The sequence below is a fragment of the Morus notabilis genome, unplaced genomic scaffold (genome assembly GCF_000414095.1).
Source record: "Morus notabilis unplaced genomic scaffold, ASM41409v2 Scaffold40, whole genome shotgun sequence".
NCBI classification, from domain to species: domain Eukaryota; kingdom Viridiplantae; phylum Streptophyta; class Magnoliopsida; order Rosales; family Moraceae; genus Morus; species Morus notabilis.
Window position 1 is genome coordinate 171766 of NW_010367845.1, and position 24818 is coordinate 196583.

At 33.0% G+C, this 24818-nt stretch overlaps 3 protein-coding genes across 3 annotated transcripts; 1 reads left to right on the plus strand and 2 right to left on the minus strand.

The window, feature by feature from the left end:
* Nucleotides 1-59: 59 nt before the first annotated feature.
* LOC21393107 (RING-H2 finger protein ATL16) lies at nucleotides 60-1124 on the minus strand. Its single transcript, XM_010113603.2, has one exon. The coding sequence runs from the start codon at nucleotides 1122-1124 to the stop codon at nucleotides 60-62; it is 1065 nt and encodes a 354-aa protein (XP_010111905.2).
* Nucleotides 1125-6582: 5458 nt separating this feature from the next.
* On the plus strand, nucleotides 6583-8919 carry LOC21393108 (hyoscyamine 6-dioxygenase). Its single transcript, XM_010113604.2, has 4 exons — nucleotides 6583-6818; nucleotides 6928-7181; nucleotides 7617-7935; nucleotides 8512-8919. The coding sequence occupies exons 1-4, from the start codon at nucleotides 6615-6617 to the stop codon at nucleotides 8764-8766; spliced, it is 1032 nt and encodes a 343-aa protein (XP_010111906.1). The 5' UTR covers nucleotides 6583-6614; the 3' UTR covers nucleotides 8767-8919.
* A 992-nt stretch (nucleotides 8920-9911) lies between these two features.
* LOC21393109 lies at nucleotides 9912-12788 on the minus strand. Its single transcript, XM_010113605.2, has 5 exons — nucleotides 12297-12788; nucleotides 11987-12037; nucleotides 11296-11429; nucleotides 10540-10640; nucleotides 9912-10424 (listed from the first exon to the last, which is right to left on the minus strand). The coding sequence occupies exons 1-5, from the start codon at nucleotides 12711-12713 to the stop codon at nucleotides 10246-10248; spliced, it is 882 nt and encodes a 293-aa protein (XP_010111907.1). The 5' UTR covers nucleotides 12714-12788; the 3' UTR covers nucleotides 9912-10245.
* Nucleotides 12789-24818: the final 12030 nt, after the last annotated feature.

The window sequence follows — 24818 nt, forward strand, 5'->3', positions numbered from 1 at the left end:
ATTTGAAGTAAAAAAAAAAAAAAAGGGGAACAAATTAAGAAATATGTATGTTCTTCACATTACATCTCAAAAGGAACAACTGCATTCCTGGAACTTCTGCCTTGTCGAAACGGAAAGAACGATCTTCGGATTCTTCCATCGCATTCTCCACTAGTACTAACCTCATTGAGAGGCCTCCTGTTCTTCTGAATGATTTCCCGAACCGTCGAGTAGAGCTGGCGATCGGTGGCTGAATCCCACGAGAAAGATCTCCTTATGGGCTGAATACAGAACTGATCATCCTTACGAACATCGATGCACTCATCTCCCATGATTGAAACATGGTGACACTTTTTCACTCTCACCTTGTGCTCCATTTTTCTTGGAGAATGATCAGTTCTAGACGCCAAAACATCTCTGAAGTTGTTGTTTCTCTCTTGCTGCCTTTGTGGAAACACTACTTCTCCATTTTCTTCTCCACCCAATTCAATCACCACAAAATCTTCATCACTTCCCATTAGACTTTCTGAATACAGCTGAAGCTCCTGAGGTGAAGAGCTTGGCGCTATGATTTGATCAATTGGGCAGCGAATTGTGCCTGCAATGCTGGTCCTGCAAAGTGGACAATTTCCATTGCTTTGAAGCCATATATCAATGCAGTCCAAGTGAAACGCATGGTTGCAGTTTGGAAGAACTCTCAGAGTGTCTTGCACTTGAAACTCATTCAAACAAACCACACATCCAAACACACTTCTCTCCTCCATATCCCCTCCTTTGAACTGAAAAGTCGGGATTTCTCGAATGACCGACTCATCAAGCCCCCGATTCCACGTCACCGGAGAGAGAGCTATGAAGGAATCATTGTCATCTTGTCTTGACCTCAAGATGGAAAATCTTCTAAGGAGATTAAGTTGATGCCAGTTTGAGCAGCACTTGACCACAAAGATGTAGTAGCTAGCTAACAAGAAAGCTGTGCCCATTATACTTAGTAGAGCAACTGCTAGTATGGGAAAAGCTGAGCCTGTATTCGTTGGAAAAACTGGTGGATGAGTTGTGTCTGTTTGGGTTTTGATCAGTGGGAAATGCCTGTAATTTTGTGCCATAAGAAACTGATGTGAATTTGGGTGGTGTACTACAAGATTCATGGTCATATATGTGTGTGTGTGTGTGTGTGTATATATGTATGCAGATATGTATATGTAACAAAGAAAGGCTTGAGGAAGAGAGGGTGAAAGAGAGAGAGAGATAGAGAGAGAGATCTTACAGAAGAACTCGAGAGATAAAATAAAGGGAGTAGAACTTAAAAAGTCAAAGATGTAACTTATTTAAGAGTGAAGAGCCCCTTAAAAAAAAAAAGAGCCAAAACTTTGAGGAAAAAAGCACATGTATCTATATCTTTTTGTACATATTCAAAAAGTGGCTAGAAACTGAAGAGAATGAAGAACATGAGAGAGAGCCCAAGATTGTAGAGAGAGAAATTCGTTGTATTTAATTTCTGTGGAGTTTGGTCCATTGAATTGGAATTTGGTTTGTGCTTTTGTGGTCACCCCTTGAGCAAAACCATCTAGGTCATACTATCTTTATGAAATTTATATATAAAAAAAAGTCCCTTTGGTAGACCCATTGATCGAGTTCTTGGAGTACTTAATGTAGCCTAGAACATTACTTTTGAATTTAGACTTTTAAATTAGACTTAAGTACAATTTAATTCACAACTCAGTTGAGGAAACGGGAAATGTTTGCTCTTTTAGTAGGTTTAAGAAAGTGTGGTTTATGTTTCTCAAAGTTTGGAGATCTCTACTTTGTGTATGAAAAAGGAATTTGCTGTGCTCTTTCAGTTTCCTCGTTTTGCAACAGCATACTTGGCAAAAACGATAAATATTTATCAATACGACATTGATGACTTGAAAACGGCACGAACTAAAAACGACAACTATCAGTAAACGACAACAACCTAATAAACGACACTAAGTATCAACGACAAAAAAAATTAAAATCTACATGAACCTGAAGATGACAACCCAACAATTAGGGTAAACAACGTAAATAAGTAATGACAGGAATGTCAGAAACGACAATTAGCACATAAAATATCCACCGACATGTCTTCGATTCTTTTCTTTTTGGGGCTTAAAATGAAAAGATAATGACACTGGGCTGTGAAACAATTCGAACTGTGGAAAGATAACTATCACAGTAAACAACATAAAATAAGAACGAGAGGAATATAAAAACGACAATAATCATAATAAACGACAAAATGCCATGAACGAAACTGATGTAGAGTAGGACAACTGAGATTTGGCTCGATGGAGTCAAAATTCTCGTTGTTCATGACCCTATTTTTGAGTTTCAATGGCTTGGTCTTTCAGAAACAACTCTAATAGGCAATCAGCCGCTGATAAGGAAAATAAGAGTTGTCTAAGAAAAAAAAAAAAAAAAAAAAGAGTTGTAGCAAATCGGAATTCATTTCTATCGAATTTATTCGTGGGAAAAGTCAGTTAATTCATGCAAAAAAACACATCGATTTTCAAACAAACGACAGGAAATGGTTACAGAAATAGGACAACTTACAAAAATAATATGAGACTAGTACTTTATAGCATGTCGTTTATCTACTCAAAAGTTAAAAAGAAAGCAAAACATTAAACGGCATGCCGTTTTCCAGCGTAAACGGTAGGAGAAAGATTTTATTTGTTCTTTCTTAAAACGGCAATGAATGAAAAACGACATGACACAACAGACTGCTAGAATGTGAAAAACGACAACAACCTGATAGACTATAGGGCTATCGTCTATGCATGGAATGGGAAGGAGGACCGATCCTCCCCACAAAAAAAAAAAAAGGGAGATAAAAAAGATCCCAACCCGAAAAACCACCCAAACGATGTAAACAAATTGGACGGATTAGAGGTGGGTGGCGGTGGGTTTTATGCGCACCCCTAACTCTTTTATAACACATTTAGAGTCCGTTTGGTTCATGAATTAAAATTATTTTTGATTTATGTGTATTTTTTGTGAGAGAAAATACTATAGCGAATCACGAATCATGATTCGAATTAGAAAACGAATCCTTTACCAAACATCACCTTAATTGTTAAGACCATGGGCTCATTCGAGAGTTGATCCCGGTTTTTCTCAAAAGTCATACCCAGCCGGGTTTAGTGTCAATTTTTGAAGACAAAATTGCTGAACAGATCCTACTGCGAACGTTTACAGAGTGAAATATCCTACAACATGACTTTTGCATGTCTTAATTAATGGTAAGGATGCATTGTAATTAAAAAAAAAAATATGACTATATAATTAAATTTGCATGTCTTAAATATAGAGTGCACGATAATATGTTGAATCTAATCGCATGCTTACGATGATCACTGATAATTTTCAAAAGCTTGTCTGAATAGTTTTAATGATAAAAATCTTTGGGGGGTTCCTTATGAGGTGAGATTAATGAATATTTATCTTTGCTGATCAGTCGAGCAAAATATTCTTGCTTGTAACACTTACAAAATAATATTGATGGGTTCTTATATACTCTGTTAAGACTTTAGTTGGTAATTTATTGGCATTAGTTATAAAAATTAAAAAATAGGTATATTTGGCAACTTGTGTTTATGGAGAATATTAGAGGCGATTTTGGTTGTTTGATTGCTCCGAAATGAAATGTTTTTGTTGATAAAAATTAGTTTTTGGAAGGGTTGCTTTCAGGGATTTGATTGCCAAGTAATTCTAATTGATTTGGTTGACTTTGTTAGCTAATTGATGGACTCTATGAATAGGAAGAATCCTTAGAGGAGAAGTTGTCTTGTTTATGGTGTTTTTGTTCGTGAGAAAACATGGGGCTGTTGACTACTTTAGTGGTGTGTATATTCTGGAATGTACCCATCAACATGAGGTGCTTTTGAAAGAAGTATTCTGCAGAAAAAGTCTTGTGTTTCATGTTCTTTGAGATGCAATAGCAAAAAGTTGTTTTTCAGGAGGATGACGTATTGCTTTCGGGAGAAAGCTTTCAAAGATGAGTGACGCTCGCTAGACAAGTCCACTAGGAGAATTATTCACAGCAGTGACAACATCAAGGAATGAGTCTTTGAGTGTGTAAGACCGATTGGTGATTGTAAATTTTTTATCTTAGTGGATTGTTCACTGTTTGATTGTGGCTCCGCAGATATAGGTGTGCGCACCAAACTGTGATATCATTTTTTAGTGTTCTTTAATTTTCTCCTGCATTACTTTTTATTTCTGCACATTTCAATTCATTGTCCGTTGATCACTTCAGAACTTGATTGTTAATTGCAAGTGTTGTTAAAAGTGTTGTAACACTCTTTATAATACTTGCGTAAAAATCAGACTTACATACTTGTTAGCAATGTTTATATTCTTCAGCTTCAAACACTCGGAATGAAAACCAAATAGACGATCATACGCCACTTGCAATTTATGCACTGGAAAATTTTTAAAACAGTTGGCTGATTTTTTTCCTTCGTTTTTTTTTTTCTTCTTTTAAGCATCATTAGGTAAACTGTCTATTCATATATACTTTTCTTAAGTCAATAAAAAAGTTTATTTGATAATTCATTCAAAGGCAATGAACATTGCCATGACTGAGATTCGTCGTGCCAGCACATTATTTTCCCCCAATTCTTTTTAAGAGAAAAAAAAATTAATTAGTGGATTAGATCAACCCGTTGACAATTTGGATTAGACATTTCATTAGGGAGAGAGAGAGACTTTTTGATATTATGTATCATATTATATCACATAAATAAGTAGCATTCATAAGAAAGAAACTGTTACAAAAAGTTTTAGGTCTTAGCTGCAATGTTTTTGATGCGGACTTGTGTTTTGATGTTCTTTTGTTTAAGTGTTGGTGCCTAGTAATGTTCATCATCAATAGATAAACAATAACTTAAGGCCCCGTTCTTTTCGCTGATTCGAGTTTAGAATTCGAGTTTTGCTACAGTAAAAAGCTCTCAGAAACAGTTACATCTAACTTTTTTGCTACAGTAAAAAGCTCTCACACAACATTACATCTCAACTCAAATTAAAAACTCGAATTAGCAAACCGAACGGACCCTTTAACTTTTTTCTTTTGAGGGAGGGTATAAACAATAATTACTTAAACTATCAAAATCCAATTAATATTTCATATACATAGGAAAGGGAAAAACCCTGTATATCCTTGTTGTGGTATGTATTTGAAATTACACGCAACGTATGGACGATAGTCAACTTAAGGAACTTTTTTTTCTTTCAAAAAAAAAAAAACAAATAGAAGAAAGAAAAATATTATAACGTGTGACTGGAACCTACCTTTATGGCTAATTTTATAATTTATGTTTTCTTTCCTTTTCAATAAATGTGTCATGATAGTTCTAAGCGAGATAATTCATGACTTATAAATCGATTAAAGTCCTCGCATATCAACTTTTTTCCCCTATAAATTAAATTAAATTTAGAATCATATTGGAAAATTCTTGGTCTATCTATGTGCTGTTAAAAAATAATGTTGCACGAATTCGACTACTGTTTTTTGTTTTTTTTTAAATGAATTCTGTGTAGAATTTTATATTTATAAGGTCCTTTTCTTAGTACCCTTCGAGGATATTGGAAATATATATGATCAATCTACCTCTCTCTCTCCAAGTTAGATTTCTGAAAATAAGGATATCACTTTGCACCAAATACACCTTTCTGAAACATTTGTTAAGCACGTAATATCTTCTTAAAATAATGTCCATGCATATACATAATAAAATGATGCACTTATGATGCACGCAGATATGAAAGGGAATTCCGTATTACATTATAATAAGGAAAAACAGAATCATGAGTTTCACTAGCTGAAGCAAACGAAAAAATTTATAGAAGTTCAAAGAAATTGAATAGTATTCAAGAGAACTTAACAAAATAATATCCACTTTCAGAGCAAAAAAAAAATAAAAATAAAAAACTATAATGTTGACTGGAAAACCAATAACTTTGAAATGGAAACCAAACAGGGAGCTACTATACAATTCATGGATTTTTTTTCCTAGTCAATATCATTATTATTTTTTTTTTTTTTTGTTGAATAATACCCTTTCGCTAATGTGAAAAATGGGAAATGGTAAATTATGGAAATAATCAACAAAACCTGATAAGATAGAGTGAGTCAAGCCAAGTCAAGAAAATAAAAGGTGTATTCATACTACTTTCACAAAGCTTCTGGCGTGGTGGTTTTCTAATTATTTACCTTTTTATGTGTAATGGCAATGTAATCACGGAAACGCAAATCCAGGACCTTCAAAAAATATATTAAAAAAAATAATTAACTTAAACAAAGAGAAAGCAATCCGCAAGTTGTTCCTTGAATATTTCTTGGTATTACAATACTTTTTTAGCTGCAGCCTGTAGATGCATGTATGGTTAGCTTAGATACATTATCATGAGCAATATGCTTGTAGCTATAGGCATAATAATTTAATTAAAATATTTTTAAGTCAATGCCTTGCAAGCTTTAAATATTATATTTGCTTATGTATGTGTGTATGCGTGTGTGTATATATATATATATATATATATCTTCTTTTCTTTGAATTTCATTCTTCCATACAACTCAATTATATCACCAGCGAACCATTTTTTTTTACAACATGGAGGGTCTTGTTTCCAACTGGTCTAGTACTGCTCGGACGTTACCGAAATCTTACATTTTCCCGCCGGAAAAAAGACCCGGTCAGCTCAATTTCCCGCTGGACAAGACAATTCCGGTGATTGATCTTTCAAATTACGATCACGATCCAACTTCTACCATTGAGCAAATCTTGAAAGCTGGTCAAGAGTATGGAATTTTTCAGGTCTCTCAACACGACGGCCAAGTCTTATCTATATATATATCTCTCCTTTTTCTTTCATGTTATATTTAACTCATGACCAAATTTAATTCGTTACTATATGTACATATAGGTGATAAACCATGGAGTTTCGAAAGAGTTAGTGGATGAGACAATGAAAGTTTTTGAGGAGTTTCATGCGATGCCTGCAAAAGACAAAGCAAGAGAATGTTCCAAGGATCCGAACAAGATATCATGTAGGCTCTACACAAGCAGCGAAAACTTCCCAACTGAAGAGCTTCATTATTGGAGAGATGCATTGGTACACCCTTGTCATCCTCTAGATGAACACATGCAGTTTTGGCCACAAAATCCCATTCGGTACAGGTACGTACGAACTTGCGTACAATTGTTAATATTTTCAAGTATTAAGGTATCATTTCACATATTTAAACCATTGTTCATACCTTTTTACTATAATGTTTTCTCTTGTGAAAATTTGAATTTGAATTTGTTTTAACGTACTTCTTGGTTTGAATCTATGAATCAAATAGCATCTAATTTATTTTCCTAGCAGATTGCATAAACCATCTTGGTTCCTTTTAGTTTTTATATAAAATAATAAGTCCACATTTTAAATATCAACTTTTATATATTCTAATTAAGCAAAATATTATCATGTTTTCGTCAAAAACGTTGGCTATATAATTAAAAAACCACAAGGTTTACCAAGCAAGGCCTTGATATACTTGAGTTGATTTCTTTTTTTTTTTTTTTTCTTTTGCTCTCTTCATGTATTGGTCATTAATTATACTTTTCCAGAGAGATTGTTGGAAAATATACAGTGGAAGTAAGGAAGTTGGCTAACAAGATTTTGGAGTTGATAATCCAAGGATTAGGGTTAAGTCCCGGGTATTTCAGCGGCGAGCTTAGTGAAAACCCAGTTGTATTAGTTAATCACTACCCACCTTGTCCAGAGCCAAGTTTAACCTTGGGATTAGCAAAACACAGCGACCCTAGCCTTATCACCATTCTTCTTCAAGGGAATGTGCCTGGCCTTCAAGTTTCCAAGGATGGACAATGGGTTGTTGTCGAGCCTCTTCCCCATGCATTTATCGTTAACATTGGCTATATTTTACAGGTACGTAAGTAAAATTAATACTATATAAACTTACTAATCAATATATCATTATTATATATTAGTTGCACAGTAAAAAACTATAGGGTTAATCTCACAAGTCATTTCAAAAATTTACTCTCAATCGTATTTTAAATGTCTCTTAACTTTTAATACGTCTTAGACTTAATCTCGTTTTATCAATTTATTTCAGTTTTAGCCCTCCTATCAATAACCGTTAAAAAGAGGATAAAACATGAATGTTGTTTCATTAGCATAGTTTTATTTTTCATCATGATAATCACATAACGTTCCATGTTTGATTAAAACAGTATTGTTTTTTTAACATTTTGTTAGCATCTCGTGCATATCCTCTTATTTTTTATTTATTTATTTATTTATTTTTCTTGTTTTGAATATCGAACTGATCGAATGGCTGAAACTTCAAGTTTGAAATATGTTAAACGTCAATTATGGATGGATAAAGTTTGGGGACGATTTTTAAGATCAACTCAAATCTATACTTTGACTTGTACATATCTCATGAAAAAAAAATCTATGTGTGGGGTACTTAAATAGTCAAGACACGTGTTTGTATAGGTCATTTCAAACGGAAAGCTGAAAGGTGTAGAACATCGAGTGGTGACGAATTCAAGCGTTCCTCGAACGACGGCATCATTGTTTATTTACCCTTCAAACGACAGTCTTATAAAGCCAGCAGCGACTTTAGCGGATGCCTCCAATAATCCGCCTCTCTATCGAGCCTTTCAATACAAAGATTTCCGTAGCTACTATGTATCTAATAGAGCCGATGCTAAAAAAGTACATGAGTTTGTGGACAGGTACAACTCGTGATCTTTTTAATTGTACCCCCAAGAAATAAAACCAAGATCACGTAGCATCATTAATAACGAAACGTTTCGTTTCGGTTGTTTAGGTTTTTATATAACTCTTCATGTATAGTACGTTAGGATACGTCTATTAATATATCTATGCAATATTTTAAAGTACGTACATGCCTTTTGAGTAAAGAAGTTCTGTTATTAGATGTGACGAGTACTGTATCAGTCATTCAATAATTGCATGGAATTCATGGGCGTGATTTTACCAAAATATCTAAAAGGATCAAGTTTTTCAAATCTTTGACAACGAAAGTTAAAAGGTGGTGGAACTACATACACAGAACTTTACAAGCTCCCTATTAAATTGTTAGAAAACAAACGACGAAATTATAGGAATACAAATTTCTATTTTTTATTCCTTCTTTATCTTGGAAGCAGGAAATTTTACTACTTTTTTTTTTTTTTTTTTTAAAACACTTAGGGTCGGGGACTCAAAACCTCTCCATAACTTATATTTAACTGTGTAGAGAGAACAATTTCGCCTTTAATTTTTTGGTTTTGGTTAAAGAGAGAACAACTTCGCTTGAAAACGGATATAAAGGCAATCCAAGAATCCAGCTACAATCCTACAATAGGTCAATAGCTAATCTTTATTAGAAATCGTTTCTTTTTCTAATATCGCTACCATGCCGTTCATCGTGCAAGTTCTCCAACGTCTATGGAAGGTCTAACCTCCTTCGTTTTGCGAATTCGAGTTTTCAATTCGAATTGAAATATGACATTTTAATTGAGCTTTTAATTGTAGCAGAAAAAGTGAGATATAACACTTTTTGAGAGTTTTTAACTATAAAAACTTAAAATTAAAGACTTGAATCGGTGAAATGAACGAAGCTTCTATAACTTTTTTTTCCTAGTTATTTATAAAACTAAAGGGCAATGGGATTTATTTACAAAACTAAAGGGCCCATTTGGTTTATGAGTTCAAATCAATAATTTTAATTCTGAATTCAAATTGATTTTATGAGAGACTCCACATGATAACTTTTTTTATTTAAATTTTTTGTGAAAGAAAACACTATAGCAAAATCAGAATCATAATTTAAACGCGTAAATTAAACGGATCTTAAATAAAACAAATGTTGAGAATATTTCAGAAAGATAATAGACACGTGCAAGCCAGTCTTGGAAATTTCGCCCAACTTGATTTGGGTTGTGATGCTATCGTCATACCAGGTAGTAAAAATGTCTTTACATACTATACAAATAATGAAAAAGTTATTTAAGGGGGGAAAAAAAAAAAAAAACCTACGAGGGTATATCAGACAATGGGCACATAGGGCTTATGGAGTGTTTCATCTCCTGCTTGAATTTGCAATACAAAAAGAAACCAGGCATGAAACTCATTGGAAGAAATGGAGATGGATTTCCCAACATTTGTGCACAAACGGTTTATGAACAGATAGCAGAACTGATAAGTAGGAGCGAAGCAAACTTAATCCACTCTATCAATTCCACTGTCATCTTCATTCTCAAGGCTAAATTCCCCTCTAGAGATCATATTCATAAAGGTTTTTGTGGCTTGGCCAACAGCACGAGAAGTCTTCTTAGCTGCACCAACAACGACGGGTTGCAAAGAGATGATAGGCAGGCTTGCCCTCTCTTCGATCATCGCTGTATCAAATAACCCATAAACTTATCATAGTTCAGCAGCAAATGACAACGTCTTAATTAAATGTAAGTCAGCGGCGAATGTCATTATTGCAAACAGATATAGCTTTAAACATACACATGGTCTGTTGCCGGGCAAGCGCACCGATCTGTCGAATTCCAGCCTCTGCTGCTTGCACAGCTTGAGTAGATTTGCTGACCCCATCAGCTATCTCTTGGCTGTTCAAAGCAAAATAAAAATTATGTTAATCGGAAAGAATTACAAAAATCATCCCTGATAAATGGAGGTTAGACACATAAAGTTAGAAGAATAAGATAGAATCATCAATAATTAATGACTTTATGTACTAACACTTCCTAGAAAATCTGTTCATATGCTATTTTAAATCCCAAAAAAGTCTGTTCTGTTGTTTCTGGAGTTTAACTCTTTAGAGCTTGTTCGGAAGGAGGAAGAGGGTTGAGGATTAGTGTAAGGGGTAGGAGGGAAAAGACGAGGTAATGGAGTGGGCCAGGAGTTTCAAATCCTTTAAAAAACCTAACTTTTAATCTCTCCCAATATGAAGGGATTAGAGGAGGGAATCCATACCAAACATAACAAAAGAAAGGTTCTCCCCTTCCTCTCTATCTTCCTCACCTAGGTTATATGCCTTTCTTTCCTTTCAATTTTCTTTTCCTCTTACTGAACACAGCCTTACTTTTGTGCCTTTCTGCAGAACAAACAGACCCTGATCTTACTCACGTTTCTTAATTGTGTCTGTGCAGAAATGAAAGGGGAACAACTATCATAACGCAGATGTGCGATTTCATTTAAGGTCTCTAAAAGCCCAAGGTATAATACCATGAGAAACAATATAAAATATAGGACAAGTCTCACCTCAAATCACTTAATTCCAGGGTCAGATCACTAATTTCCATTCCCGAGAGCCTAATTGCCGCCATTGTGCTGGGAAGCTCCTCGCGAGCTGTATCGGCTAGCTTTGAGAGAGACGTTGCCGCTCTCCCCATTGCCTATGGGATACACAAGAGATCAAGTATGTTGGTAACCAGAAATGAGAAAAAATAAACGCTCCATCATAGCTTGTAGACCTCAATTCATAGTGCGAGCAAAAATTTCACTGCAGAATCCAATATGACAAAATGCCAGAGCTGATACTTGCATGATAATTAACTGCTTAACTATGGGTTAACTGATAACTATTGGCCCGTTTGGTTCATGGGTTCAAGTCTGTGACTTTGATTCTGAATTCAAATTTTGTGAGAGAACCCATTAGCAGGAACTTTTTTGATTCAAATTTGTTGTGAGAGAGTAAAGTCATGGTTTAAGTCAGTGAACTAAACGATGCCTATGTCTTTTGATCAAGGAGCCTAACACAGACATATAATTTATAGAGACAATGCAGGGTTTCAAGAGTTGAATTAAAAAGAAGAAAATGCATTAAAAGTTAGGAATATTCTCTCTCACTCCTTTAACTTTGAAATGCAAAAAAAAGTTTTGGGTTGCTCAAGATATTGATTTTCTCATTTCGTTTGACTTCAGAGAGATCCAAAAAGAGTAGACAACTTACATAGAGAGTTGGTACAGCTGCAACTGCAAGGCTTGCAAATGCCACGGAAGTCTGCGGAAATTCAATGAAACCATGCTTTATCATAAGTAACGAAAAATAACTAAATTGATAAAGGGAAAAAAAATGAATCGTTACTGTTTATAAAGATGGCGCATATAAAATAAAGGTCGCAAATTGCTTTCCAAAAATACAATTAAACTCAATTCTAATTGCAAAATGAACAGCTGATAATCAAGAAAATCGAGGAAACATTAAAAAAGCGAAGAAAAGCAAAAATTTGAGAGCCGAAGTAACGATTAAGAAGAAATACCGTGCAGGCAATGAAGGCAAGGAGAAAGAAAGCCTGGTCGCTCAAGCTCAATTTCGCCACCGATGGGATTGGAAGGCTAGGGTTTCCCACCCCCACATGGAATCCCCCTTGCGACGCTTCGACCTTATCGCCGGCAACTGCCTCATTCGAACCCTCCGCCGCCTCCGACGAACCGATTTGGCTCACCGATTCAGCGCCGGAAGACGCCGATCGAGAGGAATTCGAAGCCGAAACTGTGAGCAATCGAGAGGATTTGAATCGGGAGCTCAAAGAAAGGGAATTGCGTTTGCTTGGCCTGAGGAGAGTGACCGAATTTCTATTATTAGGTCCAGAGGAATTAAATCCACGAAACGGAGCAAAGACACGAGAAAGATGAGAGCTTGTTGAAGCATAAGACGAAGAAGAAGGAGCTTTCATTGTTCAGACGCCAGAGCTGAGAAATAAAGCTCATGCTTGACGGGCTGCCATTGCAGATAAGCGAGCGTGGAAAAGCATGAGCTTATTATTTTTAGGATTATTTTCATAAAACCCCCGAATTATGTACTTTATTTCAAAATGCTCCTGATTTTTTAAAACGATTCAAAACATCCTATAATATATAAAAAATGTATCAAGTAAGCCCTATTTTATTCATAAAAACCCAATTAACCTTATATGAAATCAGATAAAAAAATAAAATATAAAACTTAATACAAAATAAAAATAATAATCGTGTACCCAATCGAATAATCAAAACAAGAATCAATATACAAAAACCAAATCAATAAACAAACCAAATCTAAAAACAGAGTTTTGTTCAAAACGACAAATAATCAAAATACAAAAACTAAAAACCCAATTGAATCAAAACAAGAAGAAGACCCATGACCACATTTCCCATCATCGTCATTCTCAAAATCAAAAGACTGCACTGCGCATTCCTTGTTATATATAGAAGGCCAAGATGTACAAGGTTTTGGGAGAGAAAGATTAGTAACCAGGTTCTCGTTGGCGGCTGGAACTTGCGGACCAGGTTCTCCTTGGCGGCTGGCACTTGCGGCGGCGGCGATGGGAGACATAGATTGTCGCGACTTCCAAGCATCTGGTCTAGTACATCTGAGGGCAATAGATATGGCTTATCGTGCCTCCTCACTAGGACCCGAACCACCGTCCTGCGAGATTCTCAACCACGAGCCCAAGTCACCGCCCTTCGTTCCTGCGACTCCGAGCGTCGACGACCTAACGCCCTTGCCTTAGTATCTCGCCAGCGCAGTGGAGGGAGGCAAGCTTGGTCGCCTCCGGAAGAAGGGGCTGTCGCCATCGAGAGGAGGGGTGGAGGCTGCTTGGTGTTCATAAGTTTGGGTGCTTTGAGAAATCTTTAGATTTCAGATTTAAAAAAATAATAATAATTTTTAGTAATCAATCCCGTTTTTTAGCTTAATTAAGTTTTAACGTTTTAAAATTAGTACCACATCAGCAATCAGTTTGGATTATAGACAGAAATGAATAGAAGGGCATTTTGATCAGTTTTTTATAAATCGTGGAGTGTTTTAAAGCGTTTTGAAAAGTCAAGAGCATATTGAAACAAGGTAAATAAATAGGTGGTAATCCTTATTTTTAATTTAATTTTTTACATGGATATAAAAGGCATAACTAAACGACAGCAACGTGTTTCCTAAAAAAAAAAAAAAACAACAGTACTTTTTATATCCGGTTCATTTTACTAATTTAAGTTTTATTACAATAAAATTTTTTTAAAAATAATCACATTTAATTTTTTTACTATAATAAAAAATTCTCACACAAAATTATATCTCAACTCAAATTAAAAACTCAAATCAACGAATTAAACAGAACTTGTAAAGTGTATTTTTGACAATGTATCAATGTATGTGTGGCCTGCAATTGCTGATGTGCCATATTAGAAACGAAAGTCTTAATAGTGTTTAGATTGCTTCTACTAGTATAGTAATAGAAGCAAGTCTAATAGAAGAATGATTTCTATCATTTATGTTAATGAGCAAAGGGAGCCATTTTTTTTTTTTTTTTTTTTTTTTTTTCCTTTCCCTTTTTTTTTTTTTTTTTTTTTTTTTTTTTTTTTTCCAGTTCCTATATTGTTCCAATTTCTAACATAGGATAGTCTGGTTTGTAGTTGAGAATATATTCTGATTGTGCTTGAGAGAATGTCAAATTATGTTTTATAATCCGAGCAACGTGAAAGATCTTTCTACTTTGAAGCCGTGGACGTATGACGAAAAAAAAAACTGAGAAAGAAGAAAGAACTCAAGTTGAAATTCTTGCTCATCATGATCACGAAAAACCTTAGGGCGACACACTGAGGAAAACATAGAATGAAAGCAAAAAGTGATTGAGAGAGAACAATTTATACGCCCATATATATGTATAAATTATATGTAGTGATGAGTTTTTAATGGTTACGTTTTTAGCTGTGACTATTATTAAATATAGTAATTTAATGACGTAACGTCATAAAAATATTATCTTATTAATTGTCATAATTTTTTTAATTAATTATCTTATTTATTACAACATTAAGTGCCAAATTTTTACTTGGAAGGTTGGAAATATGATCTTCCATATTTAGCTTTACAAGGCAATGTCCATATTTAGCCTCTTTTTTTTCTTTTTTTTTTTTTTTCAGAAAGTCCTATTTGCATTTAACTCTTTTGAGATAATTACACTATTTGGAAAAAATTTATACCTTAAATTGAAATTTAATAAATATTTTAAAATATTATAAAAATAACAAAAAATACATAAGTTATCAAAATAGTATTACGTTTTGTACTATATAATTATAGTCATTCCTAAAAAACTAATTATATAATGACATTAAATTTTATGTTTTAAAATTTTGTTATATTTTAATTTTACTACATATGTAAATAGATGTTTTTGTAGGCAGAAGCGTAGAAGAGATCATAGGCCACTTTTTTTCGGCTGCTACAAGCAAGAGACAAAAGAAAAAAAAAAAACTTATAACATTATAGTAAACAATCTTTTTTTTTAAGGAAATTTGCATTTAAACAAAAATTAAGAAACATACAACCTAATACAATACAATGACACATCAGAAGAACAAACGCACGTCTGAGGCCTAAAAATGAAAAAAAAAACCTCAACATACTAATAACGAGCACACTTAACGTTCTAATTAAAGAAACCCCTCCTATCGAGATAGAGTTATAAACTCTTAAAAGACAGATCACTAATCCTCATAAAGAGAGTCATTAGTAACACAACATAGAAAAATTCTAACTGAACTAAGAAATCCACACACTCTGAAAGCATACAAACGGCTTTAACATCAAATAATAAAATAAAAATAGATCGAGTAGTGAAACTACCGCCCTTATTAAAAAAAACTTTCTCCGTTATAGTCAACAACTTCATGTACTTAAGAAGTGAAAAAAGGCAAATAAGTTTTACTATTTCAAAACGAGACAATAAATAATAAATATATGAGAGATAAAGGTTAACAAGAGGTATTGCAAAACCCCACATTTTTTATTTCAATATTCCTATTTTGCCCGAGCATTATTTTCGCCTTTCTTAGGATAAATAAAAAAGTTTTCCAAGTTATCGGGCATAAGATGATGGCACTTGATTATCCTTAATATTTATGAAATTGCAGTGCAATGATCGTCACAACTTTCCTTGTGCCTTGGGTGGTTGGGCGTGTTGTCACCCACTACAAGATCAAGGGTTCAAGGGTTGTGAAGAGGAGAAGAAAAAAGGAGAAGAAAGAGGTATTCTAAAATACCTTTTTTTCTTTCTACTATTTTTAAAAAAATAATAATAATAATAATTTTTTGCCCTTTATGCGGACAGTAGAAACCCACGTAAATCCACTTCATCTCAAGGCATCTCAGTCATTCCACCGGCAAAGGAAACTACATTGACATCACCGCTTTTTTAAAATAAAAAAATCTCTCATACCTGAAAAACGACAACAACCTTGTAAACACACACGAATGTGATCGACAAACATTGAAATGATGCCAACTTGGAAAAAGAACCTGATAAATGATAACAACTATGAAACGACGATGACGCTTTTCAATAATAACAAAAAAACTTCCAATGAAACGAAGATGAAATGTAAAACGACAACAATATTGTAAACGAAACAAAAGTTGAAAACGACAGACACCTTGAAGTATCCAGCAGAGGTTGTAGGCCTCTTTTTTCGGCCAGCAAAGGTAATGTCTACTTACATTTTCTTAAGCCAATAACTTTCTACGATTGGGTTGAGACTGTAAAATAAACAAAATATACGAGAGAAAGAGAAATAAGGTTGCTATGTATTTGGGACTTCACTTGAAGCTAACAAAAAAGAAAAAGGCTTAAATTACTTAATCGTAATGCAGTAAAGAGTAAACGGTGTTGCCAGTTGCTTTTAAATGATAGTTACGCGTCAATATTTTTATTGGTTGAACAAAGAAATAAACAAGAAAGAGGAAATTATATGGTATGTTATTAAAATCTTTGAGCTTTGCATTTATACTACTGATTTTAATATCTCATTATATATTTTTCATGACTTAAGTCATATTATTACAGTGTTTTTTCTCACAAAAATTTAAATTTAACTTTTTTATTACGGTCTTTTTCTCCCACATACACAACTCAAGTTATAATTTAAGTCATACAAAAAAACAATCCTCAAATTCTTCAAGTTTTAAAGAAGAGTGATGCAAAGTTTGCCATAATCCTCTTTGTGCCTTGGTGGTTGGGCTTGTTATCGCTTTCCTCAACGTCAAAAGGTTCAAGGGTGGTGGAAACTGGAGAGGAGGAAGAAAAAGTTCTCTCTTTACATTTTCCTTTATTTACTATATGTAAATAATATTATCAATACCTAGCACAGCCTTCTTAGTAGCCTAGGCGGTTGGGTGTGCAACATCCTTCCACCAGCTCAGAGGTTCGAGGGTTGTAGAAGAAAAGAAAGGAAAAAAAAAAATGAGGTATTTTACAATACCTTCTTTTTATTAATACACGAGCAAGATAAAAAGCTTGGAGCTTTCATTTTTTGAGAAGTTGGAGCTGAGAAATAAGCACATGCTTGGCGGGCAGCAATTGCAGTTTGGTTTATGCCTTTAAAATTATAGTTTATAATTTTGATTTTTAAAATTTAAATTTTTTATGAGAGAAAAATATTGTAGCAGAATTAAGAATCGTGATTTTAAACCAAGCAGAATTCTTAAAACATACATCATCTTAGTGCTTCGAGGTAATAACAAAACGATAGCAACTCGGCAAAAAAAAAAAAAGAAGAAGTAAAAGACAACAACCATAAAAGAATCGTGATTCTAAACTAAGCATAATTCTTAAAACAAATATCACCTTAGTGCTTCGAGGTAATAACAAAATGATAGCAACTCGAAAAAAGAAAAAAAAAAAAAGAAGTAAAAGACAATGACCATAAAAGAGAATAACATGGGAAACAACAATTGCATACAAAATAATTAATGGATATAAACTTTGTATGGGACATAAACCTAACAACGACAAAAACATAAGAAGCCGTAATAAGTGCCAAAAGAAACGACATCAACTTCCAAAACGACAAAATCCAATGAACGACAAAATATATAAACAGAATAAAAGCGACATTAACGTGGAAAAAGAAAAGACTTGAAATGGACGAAATTTAGGGAAAAAAAAAAGTTAAATGTAAAACGACATCAACCTAGTAAAAGGTAAAAAGTTGAAAACCATATGAAGGTATACAAATATGGTCGCGTTTAAAATTATAGTTTATAATTTTGATTTTTTAAATTTAAATTTTTTATGAGAGAAAAATATTGTAGCAAAATTAAGAATCGTGATTCTAAACTAAGCAGAATCCTTAAAACAGATATCACCTTAGTGCTTCGAGGTAATAACAAAACGATAGCAACTCGCAAGAAAAAAAAAAGAAGTAAAAGACAACAACCATAAAAGAGAATAACATGGGAAACAACAATTGCATACAAAATAATTAATGGATATAAACTTTGTATGGGACATAAGCCTAACAACGACAAAAACATAAGAAACCATAATAAGTGCCAAAAGAAACGACATCAACTTCCAAAACGACACAATCCAATGAACGACAAAAGATATAAACAGAATAAAAACGACATTAACGTGGAAAAAGAAAAGACTTGAAATGGACGAAATTTAGGAAAAAAAAAAAGTTAAATGTAAAACGACATCAACCTAGTAAAAGGTAGAAACTTGAAAACAATATGAAGGTATAACAAATATGGTCGCATGATATTTTAATTGAGATGACAAGATGTTACTAGGGTAGTTATAAAATGGGACGAAAAAAAGAGATATAAGATTTTAATTAGTGCAACATGACATTTTAATTGACATGGTCAAATGTTATTGAAAAATATAAAAAGGAAGACAAAAGAGGGGACGTAAGGAATTTCAGAATTTTTTTGTTCCCCTTTCCATAATCCTTCTACGGAAACAAAATCAGTGCAAAGCATAAACTCTTTTTCTTTCCTCCAAGTGAAAATTTCTTCTTTTTTTTTTTTTTTTTTCCTTTTATGACCGAAAATCTAAATCATCCAAGTCCTAGGATGGAAGACATTCCACTGCAATTCTAATCTATTTAAATAGAATATGAAAAAAAAATTTATCACAACCCTCTTCGTGCCGTGGTGGTTGAATGTGCTGCCAGGTTAACAAAGAACAACAAATGAGGTACTTCAAAAAAAAAAAAAAAAATATATATATATATATATATTTGTTATTTTCTTTTTGAGACTAAAACGACATTTTGTCTAATCGCAGTGCAGCGTACTTTCGTCTGAGTTCCAAATCTCCCCCAACAGAATTCCTTTATCCCAAGCAAAAATATCATCACTTGCCCATAAAATAAAGAAGAATCAAGAACCTTGGAAGTTGCAGCAAACACCCAAATAATGATCATACAAACGACAAAAAATATAAACAGAATAAACAACAATGAAACTTGAAATGGACGAAATTTAGGAAAAGACAGTGAAACATAAAACGACATCAACCTAGTAAAAGCTTGAAAACGATACACACAAAAGAAACAACAATGAAATGAAAAACGACGTCAACTTGAAAAACGACAACAATCATCAAAAATACAGAAACGGAAAAAAGAATTGGAACAAAAAAATAAACGGCGATAAAATGTACAACAATATTTGTAAGCGAAACAAAAATTGAAGAACAACAATGAACTTTAGCATCCCCTAAAAAAAAAAGAAATGAACTTTAGTAATCTTATAAAGAAAAAAACCTTTCATAACGACACATCTTTTAAAAAAAAAAGTCAGAAATCGATCAACGCGTCCGCTTGATCTTTAGGCAGCCTAAGAAAGACATAAAAAATTTCTCCTTTTTAGTCTTATGAATGTACAATTTTTTTAAAAAAAAAAAATTAAAAACTTGAAAAAATCCAGTACTTTGAATTTTACTCCAAAATATTTTCTTACTTGTTCATGTTGAGATAAATACTTTTTCTTATATTTATCCTTGCTAAAGCATGCCCCTATTTTATTATTTATCCTTTTCTCTTTAAAAAGTCGCCCTCTAAGAAGATAAAATAGCAAATTATTCATACCCAGTAGAAATGCAAATGACAACTTTGAGTGATTTTTTTTTTTTTTTGGTTACTGGCAACTTTGAGTGACTGAACGTAAGTGATAGAAAAGAAAAGAAGATCTCTGTTCTTGGTGGGGAAGATCGGCAAACTCAATTGAAAAAAATATTTAACCCTAAATTTTTTTTTTTGGTCAGATGAGAGAAAAAAGTAGGAAAAAGGAAAAATAAAAGAAGGTAGATAACAATTTTAGGAGAAGTTTAGTTCATGAATTAGAATTATTTTCGATTTACGTGTATTTTTTGTAAGAGAAAACACTATAACGAACTATAAATCATGATTTGAATCGGGGTACAAATCCCTCAACTAAACAACCCCTTACCAGGTCAAAGGTTCAATGGTCGTTGTAGACCAGCAAAGAAACCTTTGATCTCCTTTTCTTTTCCTTTGTTTAATATAAATATTTTATATCATGGTGTTTAGTACAGCCCTCTCTGCAGCTTAGGCGGTTGGTGAACTTTCATCTTTCCACCAGCTCAGAGGTTCGAGGGTTGTAGAGAGAGAGAGAGAGAGAGACAGAAGAAGTAAACATGAGGTATTTCAAAATACCTTCTTTTATGGATTTTTTCCATAACAAAAAACGACATTATTGTTTAATTGCTGCCTAGTTATTTTTGTCTGACTTCCAAAATCTCCCCAAAAATAATTCGTTTACCCAACCGAAGAGAGTTTACATACATGATACCATCACTCATATAATAAACAACAACCTTGAAAGTTGCAACAAACACCCAAAAACCCATGGATATAACAAATTAACAACTAATCTATTTTTAGGATGCACATTTTAAATATATTATAATCTTATTTTTAGCGCCTCTTTCTTTGATAATTTATATTAAATCTTTAATCTAACAATACAGAAAAGAATCAAAACTCTTATTATAATATTTTTTTATATAAAATTGTCACGTGACGGTCTCTTTTTGTTTCTCTTAAATATTTAATTTTTTTTTCCTGTTTTACTTTTTTATTTTTATTTTTGTTCTTTTATCTTTTAAATATTTTTTGTTTTTTGTTTTGCTAATTTTCTTACATTTTAGTTTTTTACGTGAATTTCTTAAAAATATAATCACTAAAGTGACACTGACATTTGAGCATCAGCTCGCTGATCAATCACATAACGCAAGCCATATGAGCTCATATTCTGACCCAAAATTTCATCCATTTTGTAGCTGACATTGGGCATTACATACAAATTTCCTTCATTTTCAATCAAAAGCACATAATCCAAAAGGGCAAATGAACTCACCGTCAACTATAAAAGACAAACACATGACGTCTGAATTGTAGTTTGCCAAAGCAACGTAACCTTTGCTGATTTCACCCTTTAACAACCCTCAAAAACATATTTAACGGATAATCAATCTTTGCTGAGCCGTCATTAGCCAATTCAGGGTTTTAGTCCTTCAAAATATTCTCATCCTTATTGAAATATTTTTACGTAGATTTCTATAATTATAATAATTCATTCTATTATAAAATAAAACATATTATAAATAACTTTATTAATATAAATTAGTTTATGTATGTATGTCAAATAGAGTAAAAGCCCCTTATGTTGTTAAGTTATGTATAGAGTGTTTAACAACTTAACACCATAATGGGATAAACACTCTATTTATTGACTAACTCAAGACATATGAACTCTCTTTCATAAGTACTTTGGTCAACCTATTAAGTTAAAGAACCTTTCTAGCATATTAATATAAACTCAATAGGCCAAAAACTAATTAAGCCCGTTATGTTGTTAAGTTAAACACTTTATATATAAGTGTTAGGGGCTTTGTATTTGTGTGAGGTGCATGGTCATTTTGTGTGGGGCATTATGTGTGTGTGGAGAGGCTAAAAGAGAGTTTCATGACTCTCAAGCATGTTCTATCGGCAACTTTCGACAGCTTAACGGCGACGCTAACGATTCTGACAATTAACACACGAACCTATTGTATCTGGTATGTCTTAGACACTAAGTAGAGATGATTAATTTTTAACAATATTTTCCTATATTAATGTTCATTATGATCAATTTATTATATATTTTTAAGCTAAAAAAGATCATCAACATCAAAACAATCATAATCATAATCTATCTTTCATAATTTATGCTTAACAATAAATAACACAAATCGCAGTAGTAACGAGACGATGTGATTTTGATAAACCACTATTTGAAAAAAAAAAAAAAACCTAAGCTGGACAGCCCGTTATACATGGCGGGATGAATAGTTTACAATTGTGATATGGCGATTTAATAATGTGACACATAAATGATGGTGCGGTGAGGGTGAGTGGAAAGATTTGACTGGTTTTTTGTACACTATTAAATACAAAGTATAAACTCTTTTTTTTTCTTCCAAACAAAAATTGCTCCTTTTTAACGACAAAAATTTAAAATTATCCAAGTCCAGAAATGGAAGATGATTCCACTGCAATTATACTATACTTAATAAAACGTAAAACAAATTCGATCACAACCCTCTTTGTGCCATGGTGGTTGAGTGTGTCATCAACAACAAACGAAAACAATAAGGTATTTTAAAATATCTTTGCAACTTTTTTCTTCTTTCATTTGCACAATTACTTTATAATATTAGATTTAGTACAGCCCTCTCTATGGCCTAGGCGGTTGGTGTGCTTACATCCTTCCACCAGGTTAGAGGTTCAGGGGTTGTAGAGGGAGAAGAAGAAGAAGAAGAAGATGACTAATAAGGTATTTCAAAATACCTTCTTTTTATTATTTTTTTATTTCTCAGACTAAAACGACATCATCTCTAAATCACCCTAAACACAATTCGTTTACCCAACCAAAAAGAGAGACATCAATTGCCCATATAATAAACAAGAACCGTTGAAGTCACGACAAACTCAGAAAAAGGCAAAAACCTATGTGATTCGAATCATTTTTTATTTACGTGTATTTTTTATGAGAGAAAATATTGTAACGAATTACGAATCATGATTCGAATTAGGAAACAAATCCCTCTACCAAACGCCCCCTAAATTAACGACTAACAATTAATCTATTCTTATAGTAAATCAAGTTTAAACATATATTCCAAGTTTCCAACCTTATTTCCATTTGCCTCTTTCTTTGACAATTTATTAGATTCTTAAAAATCACTAAAGTGACATTAGCATTTGAGCATCATCTTGCTGATCTATCACATAACGTAAGGCATATGAGATCACATAATTTCATCCATTTTTTAACTGACACTGGGCATCACCAGAAGAATCTCCTTCACTTTCAATCAAAAGCACATAATCTAAAAAGCCAGAGGAACTTCACTGTCAACTAAAGGACAAAAACACATGACATCTCAAAATAGTTTGTCAAAAGCAACGTAAGCTTTGCTGATTTCACCCACTAATTAATATCAAAAACATATTTAACGGAGAATCAGTCTTTACTGAGCCTTGATAACCAAATCAGGGCTCTAGTCCTCGCAGAATATTTTCGTGCTTTCCTATATTAATGTTAATTATAATCTACTTAAATATGAGGTATTTCAATATGAGGTATTTCAAAATACCTTCTTTTTATTAATTTTTTCCATAACAAAAAAACGACATGTATGTCAAATAGAGTAAAAGCCCCTTCTGTTGTTAAGTTACGTATAAAGTACTTTCGACAGCTTAACGACATGTATGAGGTATTTCAAAATACCTTCTTTTTCAAATAGAATAAAAGCCCCTTAATAACATAATGAGATGGACACTTTATTTATTAATTAATTTGAGGTGTATAGACTTTCACTCTTATAAGTATTTTGGTTAGTCTATTGGGCCAAAAAACCTCTATAGTATATTAATATAAACTCAATAGGCCAAAAACCAATTAGGTCCGTTATGTTGTTAAGTTAAACACTTTATATATAAGTGTTAGGGGCTTTGTATTTGTGTGAGGTGTGTGGTTATTTTGTGTGAGGCATTATTTGTGTGCGGAGAGGCTAAAAAATAAGAGAGTTTCATTACTCTCAAACCCGTTTTACTAACAACTTTTGACAGCTTAACGGTGACGCTAACGATTCTGACAATTAACACACGAACCTATTGTATCTGGTATGTCTTAGACACTGAGTAGAGATGATTAATTTTTAACAATATTTTCCTATATTAATGTTCATTATGATCAATTTATTATATATTTTTAAGCTAAAAAAGATCATCAACATCAAAACAATCATCATCATAATCTATCTTTCATAATTTATGCTTAACAATAAATAACACAAATCGCAGTTTTAACGAGACGATGTGATTTTGATAAACCACTATTTGAAAAAAAAAAACCAACCTAAGCTAGACAGCCCGTTATATATGACGGGACGAACAGTTTACAATTGTGATATGATGATTTAATGATGTGACACATAAAATGATGGTGTGGTGAGGGTGAGTGGAAAGATTTGACGGGTTTTTAGTACACTATTAAATACAAAGTATAAACTCTTTTTTTTTTCTTCCAAACAAAAATTGCTCCTTTTTAATGACAAAAATTTAAAATTATCCAGGTTCAGAAATGGAAGACGATTCCACTGCAATTATACTATACTTAATAAAACGTGAAACAAATTCGATCACAACCCTCTTTGTGCCATGGTGGTTGAGTGTGTCATCAACAACAAACGAAAACAATAAGGTATGTTAAAATATCTCTGTCACTTTTTTCTTCTTTCGTTTGCAAAATTACTTTATAATATTAGATTTAGTACAGCCCTCTCTAGGCGGTTGGTGTGCTTTCATCCTTCCACCAGGTTAGAGGTTCAAGGGTTGTAGAGGGAGAAGAAGAAGATATCATAAGGTATTTCAAAATACCTTCTTTTTATTATTTTTTATTTTATTTTTCAGACTAAAACGACATCATGTCTAATCGCTGTGTAGTG